Source organism: Taudactylus pleione, unplaced genomic scaffold (genome assembly GCF_031769625.1).
Source record: "Taudactylus pleione unplaced genomic scaffold, aTauple2 ptg002739l, whole genome shotgun sequence".
Lineage (NCBI taxonomy): Eukaryota > Metazoa > Chordata > Amphibia > Anura > Myobatrachidae > Taudactylus > Taudactylus pleione.
In genome coordinates, this window is record NW_028287115.1 from 125,184 (window position 1) to 152,799 (window position 27,616).

At 45.6% G+C, this 27,616-nt stretch overlaps 1 protein-coding gene across 1 annotated transcript in view; it reads right to left on the reverse strand.

Moving 5' to 3' along the window:
• Positions 1-380: 380 nt before the first annotated feature.
• LOC148431168 (adenomatous polyposis coli protein 2-like) overlaps positions 381-27,616 on the reverse strand; it is a 38,673-nt gene continuing 11,437 nt past the window's right edge. The window contains 7 exon segments of the mRNA XM_088466255.1: positions 381-6,815; positions 8,848-9,062; positions 9,801-9,917; positions 9,995-10,072; positions 17,732-17,871; positions 18,484-18,579; positions 26,864-27,242. Of these exon segments, the coding sequence (XP_088322381.1) occupies positions 1,628-6,815; positions 8,848-9,062; positions 9,801-9,917; positions 9,995-10,072; positions 17,732-17,871; positions 18,484-18,579; positions 26,864-27,242 (6,213 nt within the window). The 3' untranslated portion in view covers positions 381-1,627.

Here is a 27,616-nt window from a genome sequence, read left to right on the forward strand (position 1 = left end):
GCTGCACGCATGTGCATGGAATCCATACAGTGCCGTGAGAGGGCTGGGGGAAGCCCAGCTAGTGAGGCTCCCCCCAGCCTGACGTTATTTGGAGGCGTGCCAAGCAGGCACGCCCCTCAGATAACGTCACGTAAGGAGGCCTATGGTAATTAGGCCACACCCCCAATTTCGGTCCACGCAGAGAACTCGGCCGGCACAGGGCGCTATTATCCCTGGAGCCGATCCTGATTACGTCAATTACTTTAAAAGTTATAAGAAAAACATTGGTGCCAATAGTGAGTGAAACGCCCTATAGTGTACCATATATAATAAGATAGGCAAAGATTGCTACAAAAAGCAGTTACAGAACTGACACAAAACGGAATTCCATAAATTGCAATATTATTTATTTTTACATTTCATATATAGAATAAACAAGTGGCATTTCATCTACAGTTAAAACAAAGTTGGCAATGTAGATAATGAGATGCAAAGCTCCTGTTTTGTGCTAGCGTTACAAATGAAGTCTCAACAACCATCCCTCTGTACATCTCCAATGCTTTAGCCTACTGAAATGCTCCTCGATTTCCTAATAGGTTTTAAAGAAAAACCTATGTGGAATGAGTAGAGCCTCAGTATTGATTGTACATTGGAAGCTGTTGACTCCTTCTGTCTGTATTCCCTTCTAGATGAGCGTGAATGATTCTGGGTATCTAGGGCATGACATCACATTCTGGCCTTGACTAGTCAAATATAGAATTGGAATATCTGTTATAAATGAACTTTTTAAAGATTGGCACATGGGATATCTATCTACGTGACATAAAAGAGCAAGAAAGAGCAAAATATATTCCATACATACAAAGTTCAGTATTCTTGGAGCGTAAGTTCTCAGTTGCTGTCCTTGACAATGTTGACTGTGAATAATTAATTTTGGCAATACAAAAAGATTTGCTGAAGCATTTCTCATTAAATCTCTGCTGTTCTTCAGACTCAGAGCAAGAATATTTACTGCCGCAATGCTCTTTGCCTCTTTCTATTTTCAAGCTGTGCAATGGCTATGCTACATAAGTGTTTACTATATGTAAAAACATGCAGCCTGTACCTTGATTAAGGCTTCAATTAAAGCATATTCAGATTTGCTGTTAGGTCTGATTGTAGTTATCGGGAAAAAGTCCAAGACAAATTAGTATCTCAACAAGGCTGCAGAATTCTACCTTCTGATTGAGATCTGCAAAATTGATCTTAATCCCCCAAATGTCTAGTATTTGTCTTCGCTATTGGCAGTTGAGCTCTGGAGCAATATTAAATGTGATAGTAGAGACTGTCCTTTAGCAATAAAGCCTCATTGCTAAGCTATTCAACCTATAGTGTACATATATCTGGATGTTGTTTTATTGCCTGTGCAGACTTCTCAATTTCCATAAAGTGCCAAAAGTTATCTGCAACAAAACATCTTTAATGCACTGGGGAACGGCATTATAAGTAGTACAATGTCATTGTTTGAAGGTGCACATATGTTGTGGGTCGGCAGCAGTAAGGAAGCAAAATAAAGTGGCATCCAGTTCCTGCACATCTGATCCAGACGTATTAATCTGGCTTTTATCACCCAGAGAGTGTGGACACAACTTGCTGCTTGTCTGTCCAATCACTCACTAGTTATCTTACCTGCTGCATCCTCTGTGACTGTCATGATGGGACTTGGCACATAGTTAAATGGAGTCACTCTGGCTTCCCTACTGGGGGAATTGTGCCTGCTTGTGGGTAAGTTTACAACTGCTAAGGGCACTTTCCCTGTTTCTGGCATTATTGTAGATCCCATACCAGGCCTGTTTCTGCTTTCTAATGTTGGTGAGGTGCTGGAGTTTGTCTTGGTTATGTTAAATTCTTCTGTCTGAACTACAGCATCACTCATTTTTCTTTGTGGCTCAATGGGTTCCTCAGAAAGGGGCAGAGCACAGGCAGGCAAAGTGCTTCTCAAAATGTGAGGGATGTCTTCATCTCGTATCCTTCTCCAAGTTGCTCTCGTTGAGCCAGGAGCAGTGTCAATCCTTGGAACTCTTGATGCTTCAGTTTTTGAGGTACCCTGGCCTGTCCTACCCTCTACACGTGACCATGGAAGGTTGATGTGAGGAGAGGAGGAGTACCTTTTGAAAGCTTCAGGTGGGGGTGGCATGTTTCGAACTGGTAGGCGGGATGGACTTTCAGAACTTGTCCTTCGTGGGGGTCTGTTTGGAGATGAGGGAACTTTAGGTTTAGGAGATTTGTGCACTTTCAGTTCCTCACAGCGAGAGGAACAAAGGAATACTGCAGGCAAAGCAGCATTGTTTTGGGAAGAAGCCCTGTGCTGTCGGTTTGATATAGTTATGTCAGAGTGCTGACGTCTCATGCCTGCTGCAGATTCTTTGATGAAGGTTAGCTGACGCAACATTCCAGATTTCTCAGATTCACTGTTTCGCACTTGGTTAAGACGACTGCTCTGGGCAGAGGGCCTTTTGCTAGGACTCTGTCGAGGACTAACATTGGAAGTTTCAAAAGCCAATGGGGAAGGACCAGGTGGACTACGAGTACTTGGCTTTTTCATATAGGGAATTCTTACTGGGGACTTCTGAGTCTTATTGCCAGGAACCTGAGGATTCCTGACCCCCTTCGACTTTGGAGATGGTGGAGTCACTGGGGATTGTGCTTTGCGTGATGGGGTGGAATTTCTTGAGGAGCTAGAAGAAGGAACAGTACTAATTCGAGCTGGGGGTGTAGTACTTCGTTTGGGCAAGGTCATCTCTACTGCAAGATCTGAAGATTTCCCTAGCCGGTGAAGGCTCCGAGAGCGCATACAGTTAGGGACTTTTGTGACTTCCTGAGGTGTATTATTCTGGTATGATTGCTTGGTCGATGATTTTTTCTGTTGTGCTGGCATGTAGATCACGGTCCTTCCACGGAAGACCATTGGGATATTAGAAGATGGATTTTGGCTTTGGTTAACCACTTTTGCACCTCTGTTACTCCTGGAACCCTCACTACTACTAGATAGTTGACTTGATCCTGGGATTTTAGAGTACAGAGATCTATCTTTGCTTTGTTTGTGCTGCCCAAAAAGAGTCTGTCGGGCTGAGACAGAAGGGCTAGACATGAGGGAGTCAGAAGAAGGGGCTCTGGAAATAGTTGAAGACTCCCTGGAGATAGAGGCAGCAGCTTGGTGTATCCAGTTGACTATGGAATTAGCACCTTCTTTGATAGCTTCCCAGTCTACACTGTCTAGATCAGAGATATCTTCTCCATCTTGTGTTTTCTCAGTAGTGATGCGCTTAGTTTCATTTTTGTTCTCCATATTCCTAAGCTTGTGCTTTCTTTTGCGAGCGGATAGTCGTCTCCTTCTGGACATTACTGAACTTGTGCATTTCTCTTCATCTGATGTATGGCTACCTGAAGATTCTCTGTATCCAACACGGTTACTTGATGCCCATCCTTGTGTCCTTGAGGAATGTTTAGGGTGTCTAGCTTTCTTTCCCTGGGTACACACAGGCTCAAGGTCACTGAGAGAGCTCATGGAAGAGCTGAGAGAGTAACAAGGTATTGGTTCATCTTCTATCAAATTGCTAAACTTAGCAGTAGACTGACTGCATTTATTTCCAAATATGGGTTTGTTGGCCTCTCTGTCTGTTGCTCCAGAGGACTGACAGTGTTTTCGTGGAGATTTTGATGGTTCTATTTTTCTCTTAGAATAATCTTTTGTTGAATTTACTGTATCAGTATCATCTTCATAGAAGCAGTAAACTGCTTCCTCTGTTGGTGTAGTGTGACAAAAAGATGGGAAAGCAAAGTTGCCTTGCACATTTTCTCCCTGCTTTATATCATGTCTTGTTAGCTGACTAACAGAACTGGTTCCTCTTTTAGTGCTCCCAATACAGTTTGAAGAAATTTTATGATGTGCATCAAAGCCTCTGATTACATCTGCTGTTTGATGCGTTTTCAAAGTATAAGCTGCATTTGTAGGTCTATTTGCTTTATTATTGGTTTTTGATGGATCTGTACAGAAATAGCTCTTATTTTCCTCTATAGCTTCTGTACTTCCTAAGTTAAAAAGCCTTCTTCCTTCGGCCTGATGATGACTCTCTAACATGGCTCCATATTCTCTCTTTTCCTTACGGCTCCTTGGCCTTTCTCTCAAGTCTTGATCTTCTTTAAAAGGATGCTGGAGAGTTTCATCACTAAGAGAAGCAGCACTAGAGAAGTTCACAGGTGTTCCCTCTGCAGAGTCTGTAAAAGAGGAGTCATCATTAACTAAGTCTTTTTTGGAACTGAAGGTTTTGTTTACTGCCAGCTTTGTATGAGCAGGAACCAACATGTACACGGGTAATTGGACTGGTTTTTTAGTTTGGGAGTTAACAATATGTCCGGAGAGCACCGATGTTTTCATTTTTCGTAGCCTAGAGGGCATGGCTGAGTTTATACATTATTTCAGAATGTCAATATCATCATCTGAAACCAGCTCAATCTCAGATTTCTTCATAATTCCCAGGAGTCTCTCCTCTCGACTGTCTACACATTTCTCATGTGCTACAAAGTTCAAACTGTTTTTCTCAGGAAAGGGGGGAATAAGTTTCAGTTCAACATCTTTTTGAATATAATGTTCATGCAAGGGGAGAGCACTCAGGCTAGATGCACATGAGAAATTTTCAGTGGGTTTTTCCACTGTAAAGTATATCATGGAGTCCATATCTCTTGGAATCTGAAATCTCTCTTTGAAGTCTGTTATCTCCATGAACTTTTTCACATTGTTTTCCCATTGGATGTTAAACTGACTGGCCTCCTTTTCTAGGTAGCTACTGGGGTCATAGTTTGGTGTTTTGCTTCTGCTTGGTGGCATGGTCTGTCCAGGACTATCTGGCAGCTCACTGGGACTAATTGTTCCACTGATCATCTCACTGCAGGGATCACTTTGAATGGAACTAGCAATGGAAGGACTCTCAAAACTCCCTAAGGAACTGACTGAACTGCAGCGACTCATCACTAATGGTGTCTCCTGAATGTAGTTTTCTGAGGAGCTGGATGGAGTCATATCTTCATTCCTAGAAGGTGATATGTCTCGGGGGAAATGTTTCTCTGATTTCGTTAGAGGAATACCAATAGGCTGGGATACACTGGGGGAAAGATCATTTTTGTGAATAATTTTTTGCCTCCCTTGTTTTTCCGTATTACTATCAATGTGACCATCCTCCACTTCGAGAATTTCCAAAGAAGAGTCACTGTCTATGTCATTTTCACTATGACTTTGTCCATCTAGTAGGTTGTCCCCAGAGGAAAGGGAGGAGAGAGAACTACATCTAGAAAAACATATTGGGGTTCCCTCAACTGCATATTTTTGCATAGATTCCTGCTCTCCAGTTGAGGAAGAGTGAACAGAGACCTTTTCTACAGCTTTTGAAAACATGTCAGAAGACTGTGGTGGAATCATCCATGCTTTCTTCTTAGAAAGAGCCTGATGAAAAATATTTACAGGAAATCCAGCCCCACTATTTGGTAAATTGTCAATGCCAGATATGTGCTTGTAAGATGGAGAGAGTTTAATGGTATGCACTAAAGTCTCTGCTGAAAGCTTTCTGGAGTCATCTTTCTGTTCAATAATGTCCATACTCTTCAGTTGGGGAATTGATAGGTTTCTTTTCCTTGAATTAAGGAGTTCATTCTGTTCTTCTCTGAGCTGCCCTTGTTTCACCTGGTCCTCAGTAGGATCATCTCTCTCTGGTTTGATGACGAGCACATTTTTTAGATCCAGACGACTAGGACGTTTCTGATACCTTTGCAGCTCTTCCTTGTAATCCATGAATGCAGCTCTGCTGCACGGTTTCATATGTTCTTTTGGGCAGTATCCATCACTTGTGCTTCCGCTGTTCAAGCTATCATTAGAGAGGCTAGTGTAAGCTGTTTTCAATCGTAAAAGTGCTTGAGCTCTGCTCAAGTTATCTCTCCTCACCATGCCACTGTTGTCAGAAAGTCTACAAGGCGAACAGGACTGGGCTCTGGCTTCATGAAGCTCATCTGAGCCATATGGCCAGTCAATGCAGTGATCTTCTGAGCTGAGACTGAAGCTGTCATCAGACGATGTATGCATTGTGGAAATGTCTTCCACCAGTCTTTCTATTTTTGCTACTGCACAAGTAGCCAGCTTGTTAGCACCAAAAGAAATCTCATCCTGTGGTTTCTTTAGCTCAAGTTTATTGCTGTCTGCTTTCTCCGACTCTAGACCCCTCCTTAAAGACCCGGTTCTTGGCATGTTCTGTCCCTGGGTGAAGGAGGAGTTTAAGTACATAGAAAGCACAGATGAATTCCCTGTCTCTGCACTGATTGATGTGTTTGGAATTTCATCATCATCAAAGCAGCCAGAATCAGAGGCATAATCTTTCACCAGGCTTTCTATGTGCCGTAAGGGGCCCTTGACTGGCTGCGATTTAAGCCCTTGTTTATCCATCGAGTCAAAGGTTTCAGCTAAGTGCTTTGCGTCAAGCTCAGCTTCCAGTGCTTTCTGCTTTCTCATGTAGAGTGATGGCATACAAGATCCTGGTGATATGACAGCTGTATCCTTGTACTTTAGTGGTCTATGTGCCAGCAAGTTTCTCAAGGCAGCTGCACTTCCCATGGCGATCATCTTATGTTTGGAATGGATGAGGTTGCGCAGCATACTGACACCTCCCAAATCCCACAGTAGCTCCTGATCTTGTGAACACCTAGCAGACAGATTCCACAGAGTCCCACATGCGTTGCTCACAATGGTCAAACTGTGGGATTTAAGGTGCTGCAGCAGAGTCTGCAGACAGTTGTGATCTCGCAGGATCTGCCTGTAAAATAAGAAAAAGAAAAAGTTCTTATAAAAATGGCAATTTCTTGTCTTTTGATATGTAACTATAGCTATCAGTTAGCTTGCTGTTTTAAGTACTTTTGATATGTTCCAGTCAGAATGGCTGAAAATGTAACTACTTCCAACTGTAGTTCTTTTCTGTTTAGAAGAGCTGACTTGAGTTCTCCAGATTGATCAACAGCATTTCTAGGCACACTTAAGTACTGTAATCAAAATCTTGAAATATACAAGAAACACATATAATAAGACCAAAGGTCCTCTCACTGTCAAGTTTAATATAAAACAGAAACCGAACAGTATTTAAAAAAACTGAAAACCTGAACTCAATGAAATGGCAGCCTTAAAATGTAAGTAAGGTTAGACTTTAATGTGACTTTGCGGCTTTTTCCATTATGTAGTTTTTACAGACGGGGTTCAGAAGTCAGTAAAGGGAGAGTGCACCTTGAAATGTGGTTAGTGGACAATTTGGATCAGTTGTGCAAATATAGAAGAATTGAGGGTCCACATTTTCCGTGATCCATGTATTACTCTTAATGAAATCTTTGGTAGCAGTATTCTAAAAATGAATGGAAAACACCAGTGTCTAAACTAGGGGGCTGGTGGAGCATGAGCCCCAGCACTGGAAGTGTGTGGGGGAGCTGGGGTATCCATTAGTCACGCTGAATGACCCAACACATGACTGCATATGGAGGGCAGCAAATTTCACAACAGTGTCTGGTAGCGGAGTTGGTATGTGAATGACTGTGACAGCAGCAGATCAGGGGGGACCATGGAGAGAAAGTAAGCACAGGGGGTCTCCACTCCCACAGACACATACTTTATTCCTCACACAGCGCTCTGCCATTCCCAGGCTATGGGTACACTGCCTGACACCTCACTGTATATTTCTAGTAACTTGGGGTAGGTAGTGTGCGACTAGTTTATTAGTGGTCAATCATAGGTTGGATCAGCTGCAATACAGAATGGAGGAATCTGATGACGTAATGGAGGTCCAATGGCATGTAAGAGCATATGGGGGGGGTCTGATGGTCATGTAAGGGGCATGTGTGTGGGGAGGCTGATGGCATGTGGGTAGATGTGAGGGGCATATGGCGATGTCTGACAATGTTGCTTTTTAAAGCCAATTACAATTAATTGGCCAATTAAAAAGTGATTGTGACCACTGAGGGGCACCCTATACCCTTTAAGAACAAATGTGTTTAGGTAGATGTGTATGTGGAATGGAATGAGTGGGACTAAGCTGGGTTTTTGCCCTGGGATAGATGAAAGAAAGTTACCCTGAAAAACGCTGATCTAATTTTCAGTTTAAACCTCATCAATAAGATACACAATAAATTCTGTTTTGTATGGAGCCTATTTATCATCTAGAAATAATGTATAGGTATTAATGTTCAATTTTTCATGAATTGAAGTGTGTATGAAATGAATGGATAGAGAAGTTCAAAGAAGGTTGCAAAGTGTAAACAATGAAGAAGGAGCCGGATGCCCGTCCACATCCACAACTGATGAGAGCGTTGAGCGTGCACGTGAACTGATTCTGTTGGATAGACGAGTGACAGTGGATTATGTTGCAAATCATTAGCCTAAAACATTTTTTAATGCGGTAATACAAAAGCTTGTTGACAGATGGGCAAAGTGTATGGAAAAGCAGGGAGATTATGTCGGATAATAATTTGACTTTTTTGAAAGTTGATTAAAATTAATTCTACAGCCAGAGTGCGGTTAATTTTTGACTCACACTCATATGTTCCTTAATGTCACAGTTTCAAATGGTATGTCTCATTGATCACATAAGAGTAGACAATCAATTTAGTCTTTCTTCAAAACATATATATTGTATATCTTTCTATAGTTATAATTTCACAGACATAGCAGTGGGCCCACATAATTAGAATTCCTAGGGAACCTTTTATACCAAAGTAAGACATTCTAACAGAGAATATAATGATGAAAGATGTATAGAGCGCGAACAATGAGGGAGAGTGAGTAATGAACAGATAACTCCTTCTTACCTGTAGTCATCATGGGTGGCAATTAGACTGGACACGTTCCTCAGAATGCCTCCTCCACTCTCTATGATGGACAACGAGTTGCTCTGACACTTGTAAGTGAGGGTGCTCACCAAAAAACCTAAGGACCCCTCAACTGAACAGACAGACACCTTGTTCTCAGTGCTATGGGCTGACAAATTCCACAAGGCGCTCAGCACACTTTTCAGTGTCGACTCCTACAGTAAAACAAATCTGTAATTTTCTGTGCCACATATTATATAGAAATTATTCAGCATATCCACAATATTTTATTCTTGTCTATGGGGCTGATTCAGCATCGGACGGAATTGCAAAGCTGCACACAGGCAGTTCCGTCCTTGCTAATATGCAAATGCAGCAGGAAGTGTATGACACCCCCTGCTGCATTTGCGATCTCAGCACAGCGACCGAGGTCTCAGGCTGGGATCACCATCGCGACCATCGATGGTCGTGATGGTGGACGGCGCTGGTCCGCCAGCCAGCTGAGTAATGGCCGGCTTACGAGGCCAGGAAACTGCATCAGCGACGCAGTCCCTGGCCTTGCCACTCCTGGAAAACGTGGTGGACACAACCCCGTTTCCAGGCATGCCAGCCGACCCCGCATCGTCCCTTAAATGCCTCTGCCTGTCAATCAGGCAGAGGCACAGAAGGGGCTGCCTGTGATTACGCTGTACCCATTCTGCACACTCGCAGAATAGGTCCCGTGCATGTGCAGATTCCCGATAATCTGGAATTTGCGTTCAGCATTGCACCCAACTGAATCAGCCCCTATATACTGAGTTTTCCTATATTAATTTATTACAGACTCATATTATTGTTATACACCCTGTTCCAGGTGGCAGCACTCTGCACAAATGACTGCCTACTGAGGACACTGAAAATGTCCTTAATTCCTCTTATGTGAGCCTGCTATACTTCAGGCTTTTAACCCTTACCTTATTAGCTCGCAGTGCACACTGCATTAAACTGATAACACTGCCCACTTCACGCAGTATCTTCTTGCTGTTGATATCTGCTCGCCAGGACAGATTCCGTAAGATGCTTGATGCCACCTGCAGTAAGCAGAATTCATGTTGTTCTTTGAACTTTGGTGTAACAGAAACATTACAAATCAGGTACAACAACTAACCTGCTGAAGTTCTTCGCTTTCAGAGGCCAAATGGGCCACTATCGCCTGCATGCAGTCACGTCGTGAGCACAGTGTGGCCTGTGTGAAATGATAATATGTGATGAATGGAACAGCCTTTAATACACATTACACAAAAGATAATGTCATTAATGTCCGCATACCACTCTGAACCCTGCTGCAGATATAGCATTACAGAATTTATAAATAATCTAAAACTATTTTTGAATCTTAAATAACATATGTTGGGCCACCATCAGGGGGGTGGGACTGCCCGGGTGGCAGCAATGCATAACTGCAGATATGCGCCGCAGCCAGGGAGAAACTGCGCCACTGGTGGCACTTCGAATCTGGCACCGACCACGAGCCAATAACAGCTTGCGGACCGGCAGCAAATCGGGAGTGGCCGCTCCTGATTGGCTGTCGGTCCACCAGCTGTGATTGGTTTGCGCCCGGTGCCAATCATTGCCGCCGTGGCTCGGCTATCTCTTCGTGTTCAGCGGTCTGCTTACCCCCATTCGGACCCGACCTGTCCCGCCAAACTGCCACACATTGGGAGATATGTATATAGTACATAATCTAGCCCTCTCCCACACCTTCAGACTAGAGGGCTCACTCCTGAAATGCCGCTGATGCTGTTACTAGCTGACTGCCAGTGCATATCTGCAGTAAATATATAGTCCCTGCCCTGTGTTCCTCAACCTAGTCCAGTCTTCCCTGCCCTGTGCCGCCCCCCTACTCCAGCCAGCCTTCCCTTCCCTGTGCCTCCCCCATACTCCAGCCAGCCTTCCCTTCCCTGTGCCTCCCCCCTACTCCAACCTTCCCTGCCCAGTGCTCCCCCCCCAGGGGGTCCCTGCCTATATGATCAGTACCAGGCCCCACAATTTCTGATGTAGCCCTGATCATATGTATGTGTTTGTCTCTTAGCAAATATTACTGTATAAAAAGTTCCCCCTTAGCGTTAACCAATATCTGCTGCTACAGAACTACAATTACATTGGGTGAGATATAGGACCTCATTCAGAGTCGGTCGAAACGGCCGCACGGTCGTACGGAAAAAGGGGCCGGATAAGCAAATGATTCCCTCGCAAGTTGCGTCCCTAAGTTCGGATCGGTAGTTGGCCGACCAAGGGGAGGGAGCGGTCGGAACACAAAAAAATACGCCCCCTTCTCGTACGCATTGCACGTCATCTCCGGGCATATAAGGATTAATCGAGACCATCGGAACTGGTCGTAGAGTTTAAGGTTGACCATACCCTCTCTTAAGCTCTACGATCATGTCAGTGTAAAAACCTCCCAGGTCACATGTGCCATGACGCTACTTTGTTAATTATGCACTCCCATAATCCGTATGCACTCCCATAAAACGCCGTTCACATAATCAGGCACGCCTGCGTTCAGATCTCCACTCCCCCGTTTTCAAGCACCTTCCCCTGTTACCACCCACAAATGCCTCCATCTGTCACTCAAACTACCGACCTGGCTTTATTCAAGGAGAGAGAAATTTCTGATCGTAGCGGCTAGTTTGCGCACGCGCATTGTGAACTTTACGCATGCGCAGTATAGCGAACATCGGTGGCGTACGACCGTGCGGCCGCAACGACCGACTCTGAATGAGGTCCATAGTTCTATGAGACTTTAATGACTTACCACATCTTCAGTGTGTTTTTCATGTTGCCTTAGGCAATCATACACATAACCGTTCCTAACGCTGTGTAATGACACAGACTTTAATTAGCTTAAATCTTTGGACAAATAGCTATTTTTTCCATGAGTTTAAACCAAGTGACACCAAGTACATGCCGCAGTTGTTGCTGTCTGGTTTACCTCTAGCAACCTGAAAAAATACTGATGTTGCAGAGAGCTATTATAGAGGACATGAAAGGACTTTTCATCAGCTCAAAACTGCCTTTAGGGTCTTGTTTTGAATAGGATTTTTATTTTGGAATATACCAAACGTAGGCTGGAATGTGTATTAAACCATGCTTCAAATAACAGGGTGAAAAAGTACACTACACTACAAACAACACCTGCTTTTGAGGGCATATTCAGCTCTCTTTGGGATCAGCCATGCGCTATTCAAAGGGTGCACTTAACGCAGATTTTTCCTCACAGCTTCAGGCCCTGCAAGGAAAAAAATCTGCATTAAGTACACCCTCGTGGGCACTTAAGGTGGAATCTATGGGTTAACATGCGCTACTCTTGGGTTTACGACATGGGGAAACTGACTAATAATTGAATTGCTCTGAGGGCGGTATGCACTATCATCAATTATGCAGTCAAACTCCATTCGGGGGTTTGACCGCATTTCTCATATGCACCAGCTTCAGAAAGCAAAGCTTTACCAATAAAAAAAAGCATTGCCCAATGAAGCCTATAGGCTTCTTACCACAGTGTGCTGTGAGAGGGATCCAATCGAATCCCCCACGTCATGCGTGTTATACGACACATGCGCAGAGGATCTTCTGGGTCATAAACCCGGAAGTCCTTCCATCGCAAAGTACAGCTCTTATCGGGAGACTTGTCCTTTGCGATTTTACTCATGCATACTGCCTTTACGAACGCCAACATGCATGCGATGAGTGGCGGGATGCATTGCATGCAAAATGCGATGCTTGATGCACCCCACCCTGGATGTTAAACACAGCGGGTAATTGAATCTGCCCCTTAGTATCATTATACACTGAATGTTTGGTACGAAATGCAGGGTAAGTAAATATGAAAAAAAAGCAAAAACAACAACTATTAGTCACATAAGGATGACATCTTATAGATCAAGTAAAAGCTAAATGTTTTGATGTATACAAAAACACTTCTAATACTTATCTTGCATTCTGTAGCAAACATTCTGTGCATGATGTAGAATTAAAATATAGATTCAATGCTTTGAGCACTTATGGAGCTGATTCAGAGTTGGGAGTAAAGCAACAAAAAAAATAATTGCATTTGGATAAAACATGTTGTAATATATTCTATAATTGTATAGTAGTGAATTTATTTAGTAGATTATATATTTATTTGCATGCAGGGTAAATAATGGCTATTTTTGCACGTAGTCCACAAATGTTGGACAGCTTTATTTTCACACGTCGCTCCCAACTCTAAGGGGTCTAGTTACTAAGCAGTGTTATGAGACGGAGTGAAAAGTGATAAGAAAGTGATAAGGTGCCAGCCAATCAGCTCCCAACTGTCATTTTTCAAACACAGCCTGTGAGATGACAGTTGAGAGCGGACTGGCTGGCACATTATCACTTTTATACTCTGTCTCATAACACTGCTTAGTAACTAGACCCCTTAATCTTGCTGCACATTTTAAATCTGCCCCACCAACAATGCAACATGGTTTTGACAAGTTGCAAAGTTAAGGGGCCCAAACATCTAATGACAGATTTGCCAAATTCCCTGACCAGATTGGACACACCGATCCACAGGTTGGTAATGCCGATCAGCGGTCATCGATGATTGCCGATCTGTCGGGGCATCGGTGAACATCCGCATGCTAAGTAATCACAATCCTGTTTTGATCGTGATCAGCAAGTCAACATGTTGGATATCACCGATGCGTTATGGTTATTTTTTGTCAAAGTGCATAGGTTTATGGAGTAAGGTAACGCTTGCAGAGGAACAGAAGTTTACAAAGAATGTTCTCCTATCACCTATCATTGACTGATGCAAAGTGCTGAGTTTTGTGGCACTTAGGCTAAAGACACAGAATTTCAATTTGTGGAGTAATGGTGCGTACACACTGGGCGATTAAAGTGGACGACTGAACGATAACGATATCGTTATCGTTCAGTCGTCCACTTTATCGTCCATGTTTAACACAAAAAAGATGAACGATGACGACGACACGCGTTCCCGCGGGTCGTTCGTCATCCTCGTTCATCGGGCTGACATGCAGGCCAACCTGACGACCTCGTCAGGTTGCTGCATGTCAGGGAATGGGTGAGAGAGCCCGGCGCTGAACGATATCGCTAATGATATCGTTCAGCGGCTGTGCTCAATGTCATGAACGACATTGAGCACAGCCTGCCGGGGACACACTAGACGATATCGCTCAGGGAGCATATCTTCTAGTGTGTATGCACCTTTAGCATATTACATTGATACAAAGGGGGAGGGGGTCACTTGCTATGGGATTTTTAGCTGTGCAACAGGGGTGTACGGTAATTTCCACCCTGCAAAAAGAGTTAATTTCTGCATAAACTGCATTGGTGGGTGTCTTCATATGTCTAATAATGAGACAACTTCGGCAGAGAAGCAGATTTATGGGAAACATAGTGGCATAGTAGTTAACATTGCTACCTCACAGCACTGGGGTCATGAGTTCACCTCAGCAAGGGCTATATCAGTGGAGAGTGTATGTTCTCCCTTTGTTTTTGTGGGTTTCCTCCGGGTTTACAATCTAGTACTATGCTGCTCTTCAGATCTTTCAATGATTGCACATAGCTATGCGCCCTTCTACTTTGTGCAGGCATCTCCCAAGACCGAAGCGTAGACAAGACAATTTAGCACTGTGCATCGAGTGCGCCTCATAAATGTCTTCCAATTGAATCAACCATGTGGATGAAAGCAGTATACAGCCTATCATAATGTTAGGGAAGAGTGACATCACTGAGGCCCTGTCTGTCTAATATTCATAAGGCCTGACTTAAATTTATATGGTAAGGTGATACATCTATAATAGGTGCAGCCATACATTATACTCATCTCTCCGGAGTCTGTTGATGCAGAATTCATCGATAAAAAGGCACGGCCCCCGTTTTGCATACATTTGCGCATGCACTGTATAGAAATTACTGGGAACATGCTCCCGGAGAGATACGCATGTGCAGTTGCCTCTGGCTTAGTACCAGAGTCTACTCGCACCTGTGCTACAAGACAGGAGGGAGCCCACATAGAGACTGCACATGGGCCCCTTCGCTCTTAAACCTCCCCGAATGTGATCTCTGTGTATTGTTGACTTTAATGGCATTCAGTTGTACCTGTCTGTTTAATTATTTTCATATAAATGAAATATCTATAATAATGAAAAAAAAAATTCCATGCTGCTCAACTTGCCCACCAGCTGCATGAGGCCGTCCTAGGTTTTAGGACTCCTGCTTCATTGGGAACACCTAGAAACTGCTGTGTTGTATTAATTTTTTTTTCAATGGGCTCTATTTATTATCATTATTTTTACTAAAATAAAGTGAAAAAGGGTGTTTTCACACCCTTTTCACATTATTTTAGTTTCACCTAAAGTTACTAAAGGGCAATTGGAGTAGAATTCGTAAAATTCTACTCCAAGCCCTAATTATCACATATTTTTTTAGTAATCAGATCGCATTTCCCATAATTGTAATGGGAAATGTGATCTGTCTGCAAGTTACTAAAAATAAATTGTGAAAAAATACCGGGGGAAGCCCTGTGATAACGCCACTTGGAGGTGGAGTTATCCAGGGTTACCGGACTCCCGCTCCACTCTAACAGGCAGAGCAGAGCCCGGAGCTGGCCCCAGTGATCAGCTGTGTGGTCTAAACAGACCACAAGCTGATGACTGCCAAAAAAAAACAAAAAACTTACCTGTCCATGGATCGGAGATCGGGGTTCCGTTGATGTCCTGCCTCCGGTCAGCTGGTCTCCCATCCTGCACTGGGACCCAGTCAGCTGACCGGGTCCCAGTGCAGGATGGGAGATCAGCTGACCGGAGCCACGGAGGACATCACCGGGGCCCCGATCACAGGAGGTAAGTAGTTAAGGGGTGGGGGGGGTAGCAATCGCGGGGGGCAGGGCTTAGTGGCAGCCGGTCGGCGCATGAGCGGGCACTTATCACGGTGTTTTTTTTTTTTCGAAAAATACCATGATAAGTGTGCGGAGGGGATTCACAGGGACAGAGCTTTATCGCAAGCTCTGTTCCCTGCAAGGGATTTTTAGTAAATCCCTGTGATATTGCCTGAATTTGCAATGCGAATTCAGTGGGTAATATCACACTACAATCTGCATTCTAAATGCAGATTGTAGTAAATAGAGCCCTATGTATCTTATCCATCAATAGTCACATAAATATTATTGTTGAAACACATGAAAAGCTTTCAGAGCTATTAGACATGTGACCCATAACATGTCAATACAGTCTTCTGTCTTTCTGCTATCAATAACAGCATACCTTCCAAAATATGGGATTCTAAAATAGGGATGCAAGACGCAGAGCCAAAAAAGAGTGTGCCTTCATGGCAAATGCCCCCCTTCCTGTTTTCATCACTGGGAGCGTGCCCAGCACTCCCGGAGATGTTGGGCTGCCCCCAGGCTCTCCCCCTTACGTTCTAGATGCCCAAAGCAGGACAGCCGGGAGGTATGTAATAGGGAGCAATATGCCCAACTGGGTAGTCAAACACCTCAATTAGAAGGTACCTCAGTTTCTTCTAGTACAGTTTAGAAAATGAAAGCCAACATCTGATTGGTTGCCATGGGCTATAGCATAGATTTATAATGTAAAATAAGCAGGGTCGGAAAGGCCCACAGGGGTACAGGGGAAATCCCCAGGTTTGCCCCACACTCCTCTTATAGATATCAGGTTCCAGACCTCAAATTATAGATTGTTACTCTATAAGACGGTCAGTTACATGGAGGAGCAGAACCACTGATCAGCATGGGGGATTGGTTCATCTCTATAGAAACTACTGTACACCAAGATTTGCTTAAGGGTTAGTCAAGTGTCTGTGGTGGCTGACCACAACCTCTGGTGGATGACCACACCCCTTAAGCATGGGCCCCTACCACTGCATTTTCCCAGTGGGCCCTCCATGCCCTAGTCCGATACTGAAAATAAATGCAATATAATAAGTTTTTCAGGATGTTAGACACCTTTTAAATAAAGACAGTAAAATATCCCCAATTTAAAGCACTGAGGTGGCCTCTGAGCACAAACTATCTACTTTACAAAGTTTCATATCTTTGTTTCCTGCTTCTATGTTGGGTGTGGAAAACATAGAGTAACACATAGTTGCCTACCCTCCTAGGATATCCAGGAGACTCTCAAACTAGGGAGAGGAATCTCCTTCGCCCCAGAGGGGGCAGACAGTGCTCATGTCACAAGATGGACATGGACATGATACATTCATATCATCATCAGATGCTGGCACTTCTGTAAATATGGAGGAGAGGGGGTAATGACACAATGAGTGTTACTTGCAGTGAGTGTGATGCAGTTTCTGCTTTGTAGGAACTGAGGGCCTGATTCAGACCCGGTCGCAACCGGGTCGATGGTGGCCCACAGCGCATGCGCGAGACCCGGCTAGCGACGGGCATTCCGTAGCTCCGGGTCTCGCACCAAAGGGGGCGAGCTGTCGATGTTGAGTGACAGCTCGCCCCCTTTGGTGGGCGGGGTGGGGGCGGCCCCACTGACATCACGAGTGATGTCAGTGGAGAGATTCCGGCTCTGTTAGAGCCGAAATCTCTCTGGGGCTTGCGGCCACGAGACCCTAAAACAAGGGTCTCGTCGCAAGCCCGATGGTCTTGACCATCATCATCATGGCCGCTCGCAATAGCTGTGGGTGGTCACCCACAGCTATGCGAGCGGCCAAGAGGCCGTGCCAAAAAAAAAAGGCAGGCCCTGATTCAGGGCAAGCACTCTGTCAGAGCGAGCGGCTCTGAATCAGGCCCTGAATTCAATCTGTTTGGTCTGGGAGATCCTTCCTGTGATACCTCTGATAGAGAACACATTGCCCTATTCATGCTAAGATATGAGTTTCCTCTCACCTTGTTCACAACATCCCCAAAAGTAAGATTAGTGAGTGTCATTCCTGCATAGCGTCTCAGGGCCAAGCTGAGAGGATCGCTGGTCATTCCATGCATGTGGTAGTCTACCTCTAACAGCTCTGCAATTGCCTGTAGACCACCTATGGACAACATGAGACACACAGACTTCATAAGCAGAGCCAGTAGCTGCAGGGTTAGATGGTAATAATGGTTTTTGCATGGAGGTATGACAATGGGTGCAAATATGGTGTCTTGTATGTGGCATATTAATTGTAATACTGCTGTATGTTTTAAGGTGCGTACACACAACGATTTTTTGAACGAGTTAACTATAACAACGTCGTTATCGTTAAATCGTTTATAAAATTGTTCATCTTTTTAAGGTGAACGATGAACGATAATCGTTCATGCTCGTTCACGTTTGTAGTTCATCGTCCATTCTGACTGTCCAACAAACTATTTTCGTTCAGAAAATTGTTCATGTTGTACAGAATGAACGATGTCCATTCACTGTGTGCATGATTAAAAATATACTTTATCGTTCATGAAAATCATTCATTAATTTAGTAATCAACGATTTTTCCAAGGGAAAAACTGAACAAAAATCGTTCACTAAAATCGTTTGTTACTAACATCGTTATGTGTGTATGCAGCATTAGTAATACATATTCATGGAATTGCTTTGCATTAAATTAAGGCTATACTCTGTGAAGGTAAGATTAGTTAATACAGAGGACATTTAAATATCTTACCCAACTCATTCATTGCTCTGCGATATTCCTCATCAAACGATAGTTTCATAATGGCACAGCTTGCCTGACAGATCTGTGGTTCCACAGGTGCGGGAGCTAAAAGAAAGACACTTTGTAATTTACTCTAAAGCTGGGTATACACTATGCCATTCTTTGTCTAACGTGTTTATATCTGTCAGAGACAATAATTGTGTAGTGTGTACGCATAAAACAATTATTGGGTGGTGTGTACGTTGTATATCAGCTGTTTTCGGGATCGTTTTGGACAGTCTGAGTTGGTCTAGGCCCAAACTTTTTCTAATCACAGCGTCCTGGAGTATCAGCATTTTTTCCATGGCACCACTAGGCCAAAAGTTTCTTATTGAGAAATTCAATTCAGCAAAAATTAAATGAAGTAAATTGTACTTATATGTCACCCTTAGGGTCAGTTATGTGGTGGGTGACAGGGCTGCTCTTCTTTTTGTCCACATGTTTTTTGATTGGCAGTCACCAGCCCTGGTTTTTCCTATCACACTGACTAAAATCATTTAATTTGGTATATGACCACCAACCCGAGGCACCCCTGCAAGTGCCCCGAGGAACCCCAGTTTTGGAACCACTGGCCTAGTCATTAGCCTTGTTGGGAAAATGTTACAGTGTGTACCTAGCTCAAGCCAGAGATGACCACTCTTATATTTCATATACCCCTAATGACAATAAAATAAATGAAAAATATAATTTCTTTTTCTTTACTGCTGTCTTTTGGATTGAGCCTTTTTTAGGACATTTTTGTTTAGGTACAAAGACAAAAGTTACAGATTATAGTTACAAATAAAGGAGAGAGCAGCGAAAAAAAACCCTTAAAATATAATATCACATGCCATATCACTTTATACAAACCAAGTATAACAAAAGTACAAACATAATGATTCAGATGCCGTCACAATGCTGATGTTTTCTCTACTGCGCATGCATCTGGGACACACTGAGGAGTGGGGATTGACAATCGGAGACTGTTTGTGGGTGGTAATGGGGGTGGTGGCAACTCAAAGCAGGTGTGTCGTGACTTTCACGGGCGTTTCTCACCCTGCGTAGTTGTTAAGGCTCCAGTATCCTAGTTCTGTTAGCCATTCTGCATGACCATACAAAGTCCTATGATGGACTGCAGCGCAGTGAGGGACACATCAATAGCTGGCATTGGAACAGTGTGTCAAAAAGCAGCGGCGGGCAGCCTTTTTGCCATCCGCGAGCTAACTGCAGCTCACGGACCGGTGCCCATTAAACAGCAGTACCTGTTTAAATTTGGCGCCGGACGTGAGCAAATCACGGCTTGCGGACCAGCAGCCAATGGTCATGGCTCCACCCTCCCATGGCATTATTTATTACCAGTTATTTATATAGCACACACATATTCCACAGCGCTTTACCGAGAATATTTGGCCATTCACATCAGTCCTTGCCACCAGCGGAACTTACAATGTATGCTACCACATGCTCACACACATACCCACTAGGGGTAATTTTGTTGGGAGCCAATTAACCTGCCAGTATATTTTTGGAGTGTGGGAGGAAACCGAAGTACCCGGAGGAAACCCACGCAAGCACAGGGAGAATAAACAAACTGCACACAGTTAGGGCCGTATTGGGAATCGAACCCAATGAAGCTCGCCACTGCAGCCTCTCCCAACATACCGATAGGCGGCCTTGAGCCACCGGTATTATTAACCCCTCCCTTGACCACCAGAGTAGTCGGGCACTAGGCCTGTGGGGCATGTTATGCAGGAAGCAAGCCTGTGTCGCTGATAAGGTGGCCTGAACACTAGGCCCAGGTCATTATTTGTGCCCAAAGTAGGCAGGCCCAAGAGCCTTTAGCCCCATTAAGTAAAGAGAGTATGGGCATTAGGCCCAAGTCCCTTCTTTGTGTCCTCCAGTAGACAGGCCAGTGGCCTGAGCCCCTGTAAAGTGCCCCTGGGCATTAGGCCGATGGCACTATATATCTAAACAGGCAGGCCTGAGCCCTTATAAGTGATTTGGGTATTAGCCCCAGGTAGGGCAGGCGTTAGGCCCAAGCTCCAGTTATCGTTTAAGATAACGAACCCCAGATAGGTGGGTCTGTGCCAACAAGTTTTCAGCCTGGGCATTAAGTCCAGGCTTTAAATTGCTCTCACTGGTGGGCCTGGGCATTAGACTGAGGCCTGACAATGCCCCCTTCTGTCATTAGAGGTCTGTCAAGGAAAGTGGAGGACTCTCTGGCCCCCACTGTAAAAGCCTGTTTCCCCACCAGTGAGGAGGAGCTGGCCAGCTCTGCTTAGGCAGGATTCAAAGAGACAGTACCATGATTTACCCTTGTGTATTGTGTCTTTGTGAATGCTATATGCGTACAAATTTGTTAGAACAGACTGTTGAGTTGCACTAGAGCATACACACAGTTAAAGTTTGTTAGGCTGGTGAGTTGAGGGCCAGGCCGTTGTTGTTGTAGAAAGTGTAGTAGTGTGACACACTGTAGTTTAGGAGAAATGGGATTGAAATGCCGGTGGCTGTTTAGCTGGTTCAATTCCTGACAGCGGCTGCCCGACAGGATGAAGATCCCGATAGAGGCAGGTAAGTAACCTAACCTCCCCTGTCACCCCCCTAACCCTAAAACTCCCTTAGTAGTGCCTAACCCTAACCTCCCCCCAGGGGTGCCTAACCCTAACCCCCCTTACCGCTCCCTAAACCTAACCCTCCCAGGGGGTGCCTAACCCTAAGCTCTCCCTGGGAGTGCCTAACCCTCCCCCCTTGGGGTGCCTAATACTAACCCCCCCAAAAAAACTAACACTAACCCCGCTAACTACCCTAAATTTCTGTGCAGCCTGCTTTTGTGCACTTGGGGCTACCACTGCCCCCTCTCAAAGACACTGCTTCTAGACCACACTGCTCCCACTCACTGCTCATACTGTCACCTCTAGCAGCTCACTTTGCTCCTCCTTACACTGCTCTTCTTACACTGACTCCACTCACAGCTTACTGCCCCCTCATAGCTCACTACACATCCCCCCCGGCCTAATGCCCCCTCTAGATCACTGTCCCCTCCAGAACAAAGTTCCCCTTTCAGAGCTCACAGCCCCTTCATACTGCCCCCACTCATAGCTATGAATGTCTCCCTCACTGCTGCCCCTCTCCATGCCTCCACTCACATATCACTGTTCCCCCTCACAGCTCAGTGCCCTGATCAACACTTACACTGTCCTCTTAACAGCTCGCATTGCTTCTCCTCACCTCTCACACTGCCTTACTTACCATGACCCCACTCACAACTTACTGCACCCCCTCACAGCTTACTGACCATACTCACAGGTTACTATCCCCCCTCCAGATCAAACTGCCCCCTCACAGCCCCCTTCACACTGCCCCCACTCATAGCTATGACTGTTAACCCTCACAGCCTACCCTGCTCCCTCTCACAATGCCTCAACTTACATCTAACTAATCCCCCCTCACCACTCACACTGCCCCCTCTCCAGATTACACTGCCAAAATACCCCCTACCCCTTGTCCCCTTCACATCTCCAGCACACTAACCTGCACACTTTGGTGCTGTCTCATCTCCTGCCGGCATCCTCATGTTGGGTAGCTACCCTCCACAGTCCGCATCTGGTTGGACTGACCGCTGCGCCGGCTGGAAAGTGAAGATGATAGCTGGCGCCCACGCTCGATCCTCCTCCTGGTCCTGTGTCTGATCATTTAGTCCCGTCTGCACTGCAGCACATGCTGGTGATGGCTTCCCTCTGTCCCAAAAGCTAGCGCAGCCAGTGTTAGACACTGAGCCTGAGCTGGCTTTCACTCAGAGGAGGCACTGGGACTCCCCTTGTCCTGAGAGAGGAGGGGGCGGGAGACACATCTTGGTCGACACAGTGGGAACTGACCCGATGTCCCGGTGGTGGCCCAATACATCCCTGGCCCTGTTCGTCCCTCTGAAACTGCCTGGGTGCAGGGGAGGTCAGGTGGCCCACAGAGGCAGGCCGGAGATAAAAAGTCCCGTGGGCCGCAGCCGCCATCTGCACCACGTATAAGAAGGATTTTTATTTTTTTTTAGACGGTTCAGCGGCGCCCTCCAGGGAGCCTGGCGCTCTAGGCAGCTGCCTAATGGTAGTGCCAGCCCTGCCTAGACCTCCTTATTTGTATCCGAGTTCAGGCTGCATACCAGGACCGTCTGTTATCCAGCGGCCTGAAGGTGAGAAGATGCGATGCAAGGTAAGCCACGGAACTACACCTGCACAGCAACAGGCAATACCATGCACCACACGCCCCTCTTACATGTACATAGATGCAGTCGCTACGGCATTTGCATCCATCACTGAATCAGGGCCAGATATATTACCAGCACAGCTATGATAAAATAACAACACAAGGAGCACATACTGACTATGTTACAAATGATAATGCCAGAAAACAGCTTGGGGTCTCTCCACGGGTGGTCCAAAGTGAGACCCCCTACCCGAATGCATAACTAGAGTTCAGACACTTAGACCAGATATTTTCAAATTTCAGCACAGTTGTTACCATTATACACAAATCTCTCTCACAATAGGAAGCGGTATGAAATACCGGCTGACGCATGGCCGGCAGTTCGATTCCCGGCAGCGTCAGTCCGACAGCTGCAGAGATCCCGGCAGCGGCAGCCCGACAGCGCTGGAAATCCCGATCGTCCCTAGGTAAGTACAAACTAACCTAACACCCGTAACCCTAACCCTCCTTAGGGGTGCCTAACCCTAACCTCACCCCCTGTGCCTAACCCTAATCCCCCTCAAAGTGCCTAACCCTGCTTCTCCTAGCCTAACCCTAACCCTCCCGTGGGGGTGCCTAACCCTAAGTCCTCCCCGGGTGCCCTAAACCTAACCCTCCCCCCCTGCGGCTGTCGGCTCGCGGCACCCGGCATCCCTTCGATCGGGATGCCGGGCGCCAGTCTCCCGGTGTCGGAGAAATGACAGGCGTCTAGATTTAGACGCCTGTCATTTAACCCTCGCCAGGATAAAGCAATCGGGAAGCCGGCTGTCAGGCTTACGTCAGCCGGATCCCGATTGAATACCGTTTAATTAAGTCCCCAAATCCCGGCCCTTCATCAGTCATGCAACATCTAGCAATGCATACATTAGCCAGCATGAATTCATTACATGTACTGTGGCATGGATTTATTAACTGCTGTTTTTTGTTTAACCCTACACCCCCTTCCCCCCACACACACTAATTTTAATCTTATAAACTTCTCCAGCACTGATGTGCAATGCAAAAATTAAAGAGGGGGGGTTCATGAGGTAAATGTGCTGCACTAGATTTAGCTAGGCCTTACCATATTTTACCATATTTTTTATGTCACATCTCCATAAACCACAGCCACCAAATGGCACTCATACTACACAGCCCTAAGCCACCTTTCTAAGTTGTTAGAATTCTAACCATCATTATATGCAGCTCTGATTTGTATAGTAAACCCTATTTATACAGTTTAGCCAGTATACAATGGGCCATATTTAACTAGTATACAATGGTGAATGCAAAATGGTTGTTGCAGTCCAATAGAGGAAAGGCAACCAGGATAGCTAGCAATGACAGTCCTAGTAAATTCAACAGAAGTCTGTGCCCTCCTCTAAAATGTGTAGCATGCCAGTGTGTACAGTTCCTTCTAGTGAGCAGAGCACACCTGAGAACCACCGAGTATCTGATTCAGGGTCTGATTCAGCACGGATCGCAATTGTGATCGCAGCTGTGTAATCGCACGCAATGAAGCTGCAAAAATATTCTAATGTCTGCCACCGCTCAGCCAGCATAGAGATGCCCACTACTGCTTTTTCACATCTGTAACACCTCGCAGTCCTGCGTATACATCGATAACATCAGCCCGTCAGGCACAATTACAGCACGTCTGACCTGTCTCAGAAATTGTAAGTCTCATCGCGCGCAGTGTACTCAAGCTGCAATCACAGTGGCTAAGTTATGCCCGCCCATGCAATGGCGTTCAAACAGACAGGCACGCCTGCATTTCTGCAACCACTCTCACGTCACCACCCCCAAACGCTCACGTTCTGTCACTCACTCTGTGTTGGATCCCTGTCTGCAGGTGTAATCGCAGTGCAATCTCCGCACACGCGCTGTGTGGTGCATAGGATTGCGCTGTACGCAACAATCTGCTTATCTGCGTACATGGTTGCAATTGCGATCTGTGTCAATTCAGTCCCACAGCCCTGATATGTATTATGTTTCTTTGTACACCACAGGTGTTGCTTTCATTTGTGAGAAATTAGGAAGTCTTCATTCTCCTGTACCTGGCGTCATCTAGAGAAAATGCTGATACATGTCTCTAAGCCTTTTTTTCCTTTAGAATTCTGTTGAATGGACACATTTTAGGAGCATATTCATAAGAAATTATGTGTATTCATTTATTTTTAATAATTTCAGTTTTTTCATCCTTTTTAATTGAACAACATATGGAACAATATTTTAATAAAAGTTATATATTATTTTATTTTGTGTGCAGAACTTAATGCCTCTCCTTGAATTTAAGTATTTGGGCCTGATTCAGATGGCGATGTTCACGCGATTTTTTGCGTGTGTGTATCCCTAAAAAGTCGCTCAGCGCAGGCGTTACACAGAAGGTGCTGTTGTGATAGAGATGCGCTCTATCAGAGATGGCTTGGAAAAGTGCTGGGCATACCTGTGCGGTGGCTAAGCAGTCGAACGGAGATGGGTGTGTTATGGGAGTGTGGCGGGTGTCGATGAACTAGTGTTTGCATACTCAGACACCCAATCATTCACTTTGATACTAAACTCAGACGGTATATCTGCACCTACCGTAGGACTGGTGCACGTTTCCATGGTGCGACTGATGGTGGCGTATAAAGACGCACCAGCTGGTATTACAGCGTGTACGGATGCTGAAAGTGGACATCTCAGTCTTCGCACATTCATACACACGGAATGGGTTCGATTCCCGTCAGCGGCAGCCCGACAGGAGCAGAGTGCGACGCAGCAGAAGCCCGACAGCGCTGGAAATCCCGATCGTGGATAGGTAAGTATCCACTAACCTAACCCCCCTAACCCTAACCCTCCTTAGGAGTGCCTAACTCTAACTTCCCCCCCAAGTGCCTAACCCTAATCCCCCCTCTAAGTGCCTAACCCTAACCACCCCCTTCCCCGCTACCTAAACCTAAGTCCCACGGGGGTGCCTAACCCTAACCCTCCCTCCCCCTAGCCTAACCCTCCCAGGGGGGTGCCTAACCCTAAGTCCCCCCCGGGAGCCCTAAACCTAACCCTCCCACCCCGCGGCTGTCCGCTCGCAGCGCCCGGCATCACTACAATCATGATGCCGGGCGCCGGTCTCCCGGCATCAGGGAAATGCAGGCGTCTACATCTAGACGCCCGGCATTTCACCCTTGCCGGGATAAGACAGTCGGGAAGCCGGCTGCCGGTATATAGTCAGTCGGCTTCCCGATTGCTTCCCATACACACAGATGTACACCAGGGAAGGGTAGCGGCATTGGCATAAAGTCTCAGACGGGTGACCTCCAAAAGGCATGGCTGCGTCTGCGTCCACCTCTGAATCAGCCTTTTGTGTCTATGTAGCACCCCCTTATTCGAACTAACAATTTAGTTTACAATATTTAAATAAACTAAAACATATATTTATCTAAAGGTTTTTTTACTCCATCAAATCCAGAGTTCTGGCTGACATTATATATTATATATGCCAGTGCAGAAGGCATCCCTGGCTCTAATCTCTCATTATTTTAAGATCATGTTACCATTGGTTGAAAACTAGAATTTCTTTTGTTTTCGTGAATTTACATTTTAACTATTGATCATGTGACATAAGTCGCCTCCTCCGGTCAGCACATGTAATTATGGGATGTAGTCAGGAAGCCGACGGTCTAAATGCCAACTGTCTAATCCCGGCAAGGCACTAATGATGGGCGTCGAAATCCTGATTCCTCTCATTAGACCTACGCCGGGATTCTGAACGAAGATAAGCTGGGCATGGACAGCCACGGGGGGAGGGGGGGGGGGGGAAGGGGTGTGAGGGTTCGGTTTTAGGGCTTCCAGGGGGACTTAGAGCTAGGCACCCCCCACCGGGAGGGTTAGGTTTAGGCTATGGAAAAGGGGGGTTAGGGTTAGGCACCCCCCAGGGAGACTTAGGTTTAGGCTGCGGGGAAGGGGGGTTAGGTTTAGGCAATTAGAGGAGGGTTAGGCTTAGGCACTAAAGGAGGCGGTAATACTACTACACCCGTTATTATACATGATTATTCCCTGCTTTATAACTCTTAATAATGTTATGCAATCCTGTGCTTATTTAGTTTCTTAACATTCTGCAGATGACACTACTATACATTAATGTCACAAAGCAGAGTTATGTATCATGTACAAATACCTGGTATAATGTCTTGCACACCATTCCTCTGCTCATAGCTAGTCATCCAGTCCCAGCAGGTTTCTGTATAGGAACGTATCTGCTCCAATATGTGAAGGACTCTCATCTCCTTTTTGGCCTGTCCCTCATCTGGTTGTGAGAAGATGACATTATGAAGTGTTGCATTTGCTCGGATTCGGGCATCCTTGAAGCCCTGGGATTCGTGCGTCCTTACATCCCGTTCCGTCTCATGCAGGATCTGAAGCAACAGTGGAAGGCAACCAGATCTGCGCATGGCCTGACAACTGTCCTGTGAGCTGGACATGGCCAGCAGAGTGCGTGACATGTCGTCCTTATCACGTGTGGCCAACATGGACAGAAGCCAGAATACAACCTCAACCTGTGGGAAACCGTTGATATCAGTGTCGTATTGCTTTATAACCATAGCATTAATAGGTCATCATTCTGTACGCTAATATATCATCACTGTGCGTACAGGCAAAGGACCTGATTCAGACCTACTCGCTAGCAAGCGATCGCTCGTTGCAGACCAATGTGCGCATGCGTATACTTCGCAGTGCCCGTGCGGAAACTAGTACAAGAAATCGGGATGCGCTCGCTCACCTTGCAAAGACAGCCCAGTGGAATGAGTGACAGGAGAGGCCGTTTGTGGGTGGTAACAGTAGTAACAGGGGAGTGGAGTTGCGAACGCAGGCATGCCTGAGTGTTTTAATGCCATTTCAGAGGCGTGCATAATTAACAGGCAGCGTCATA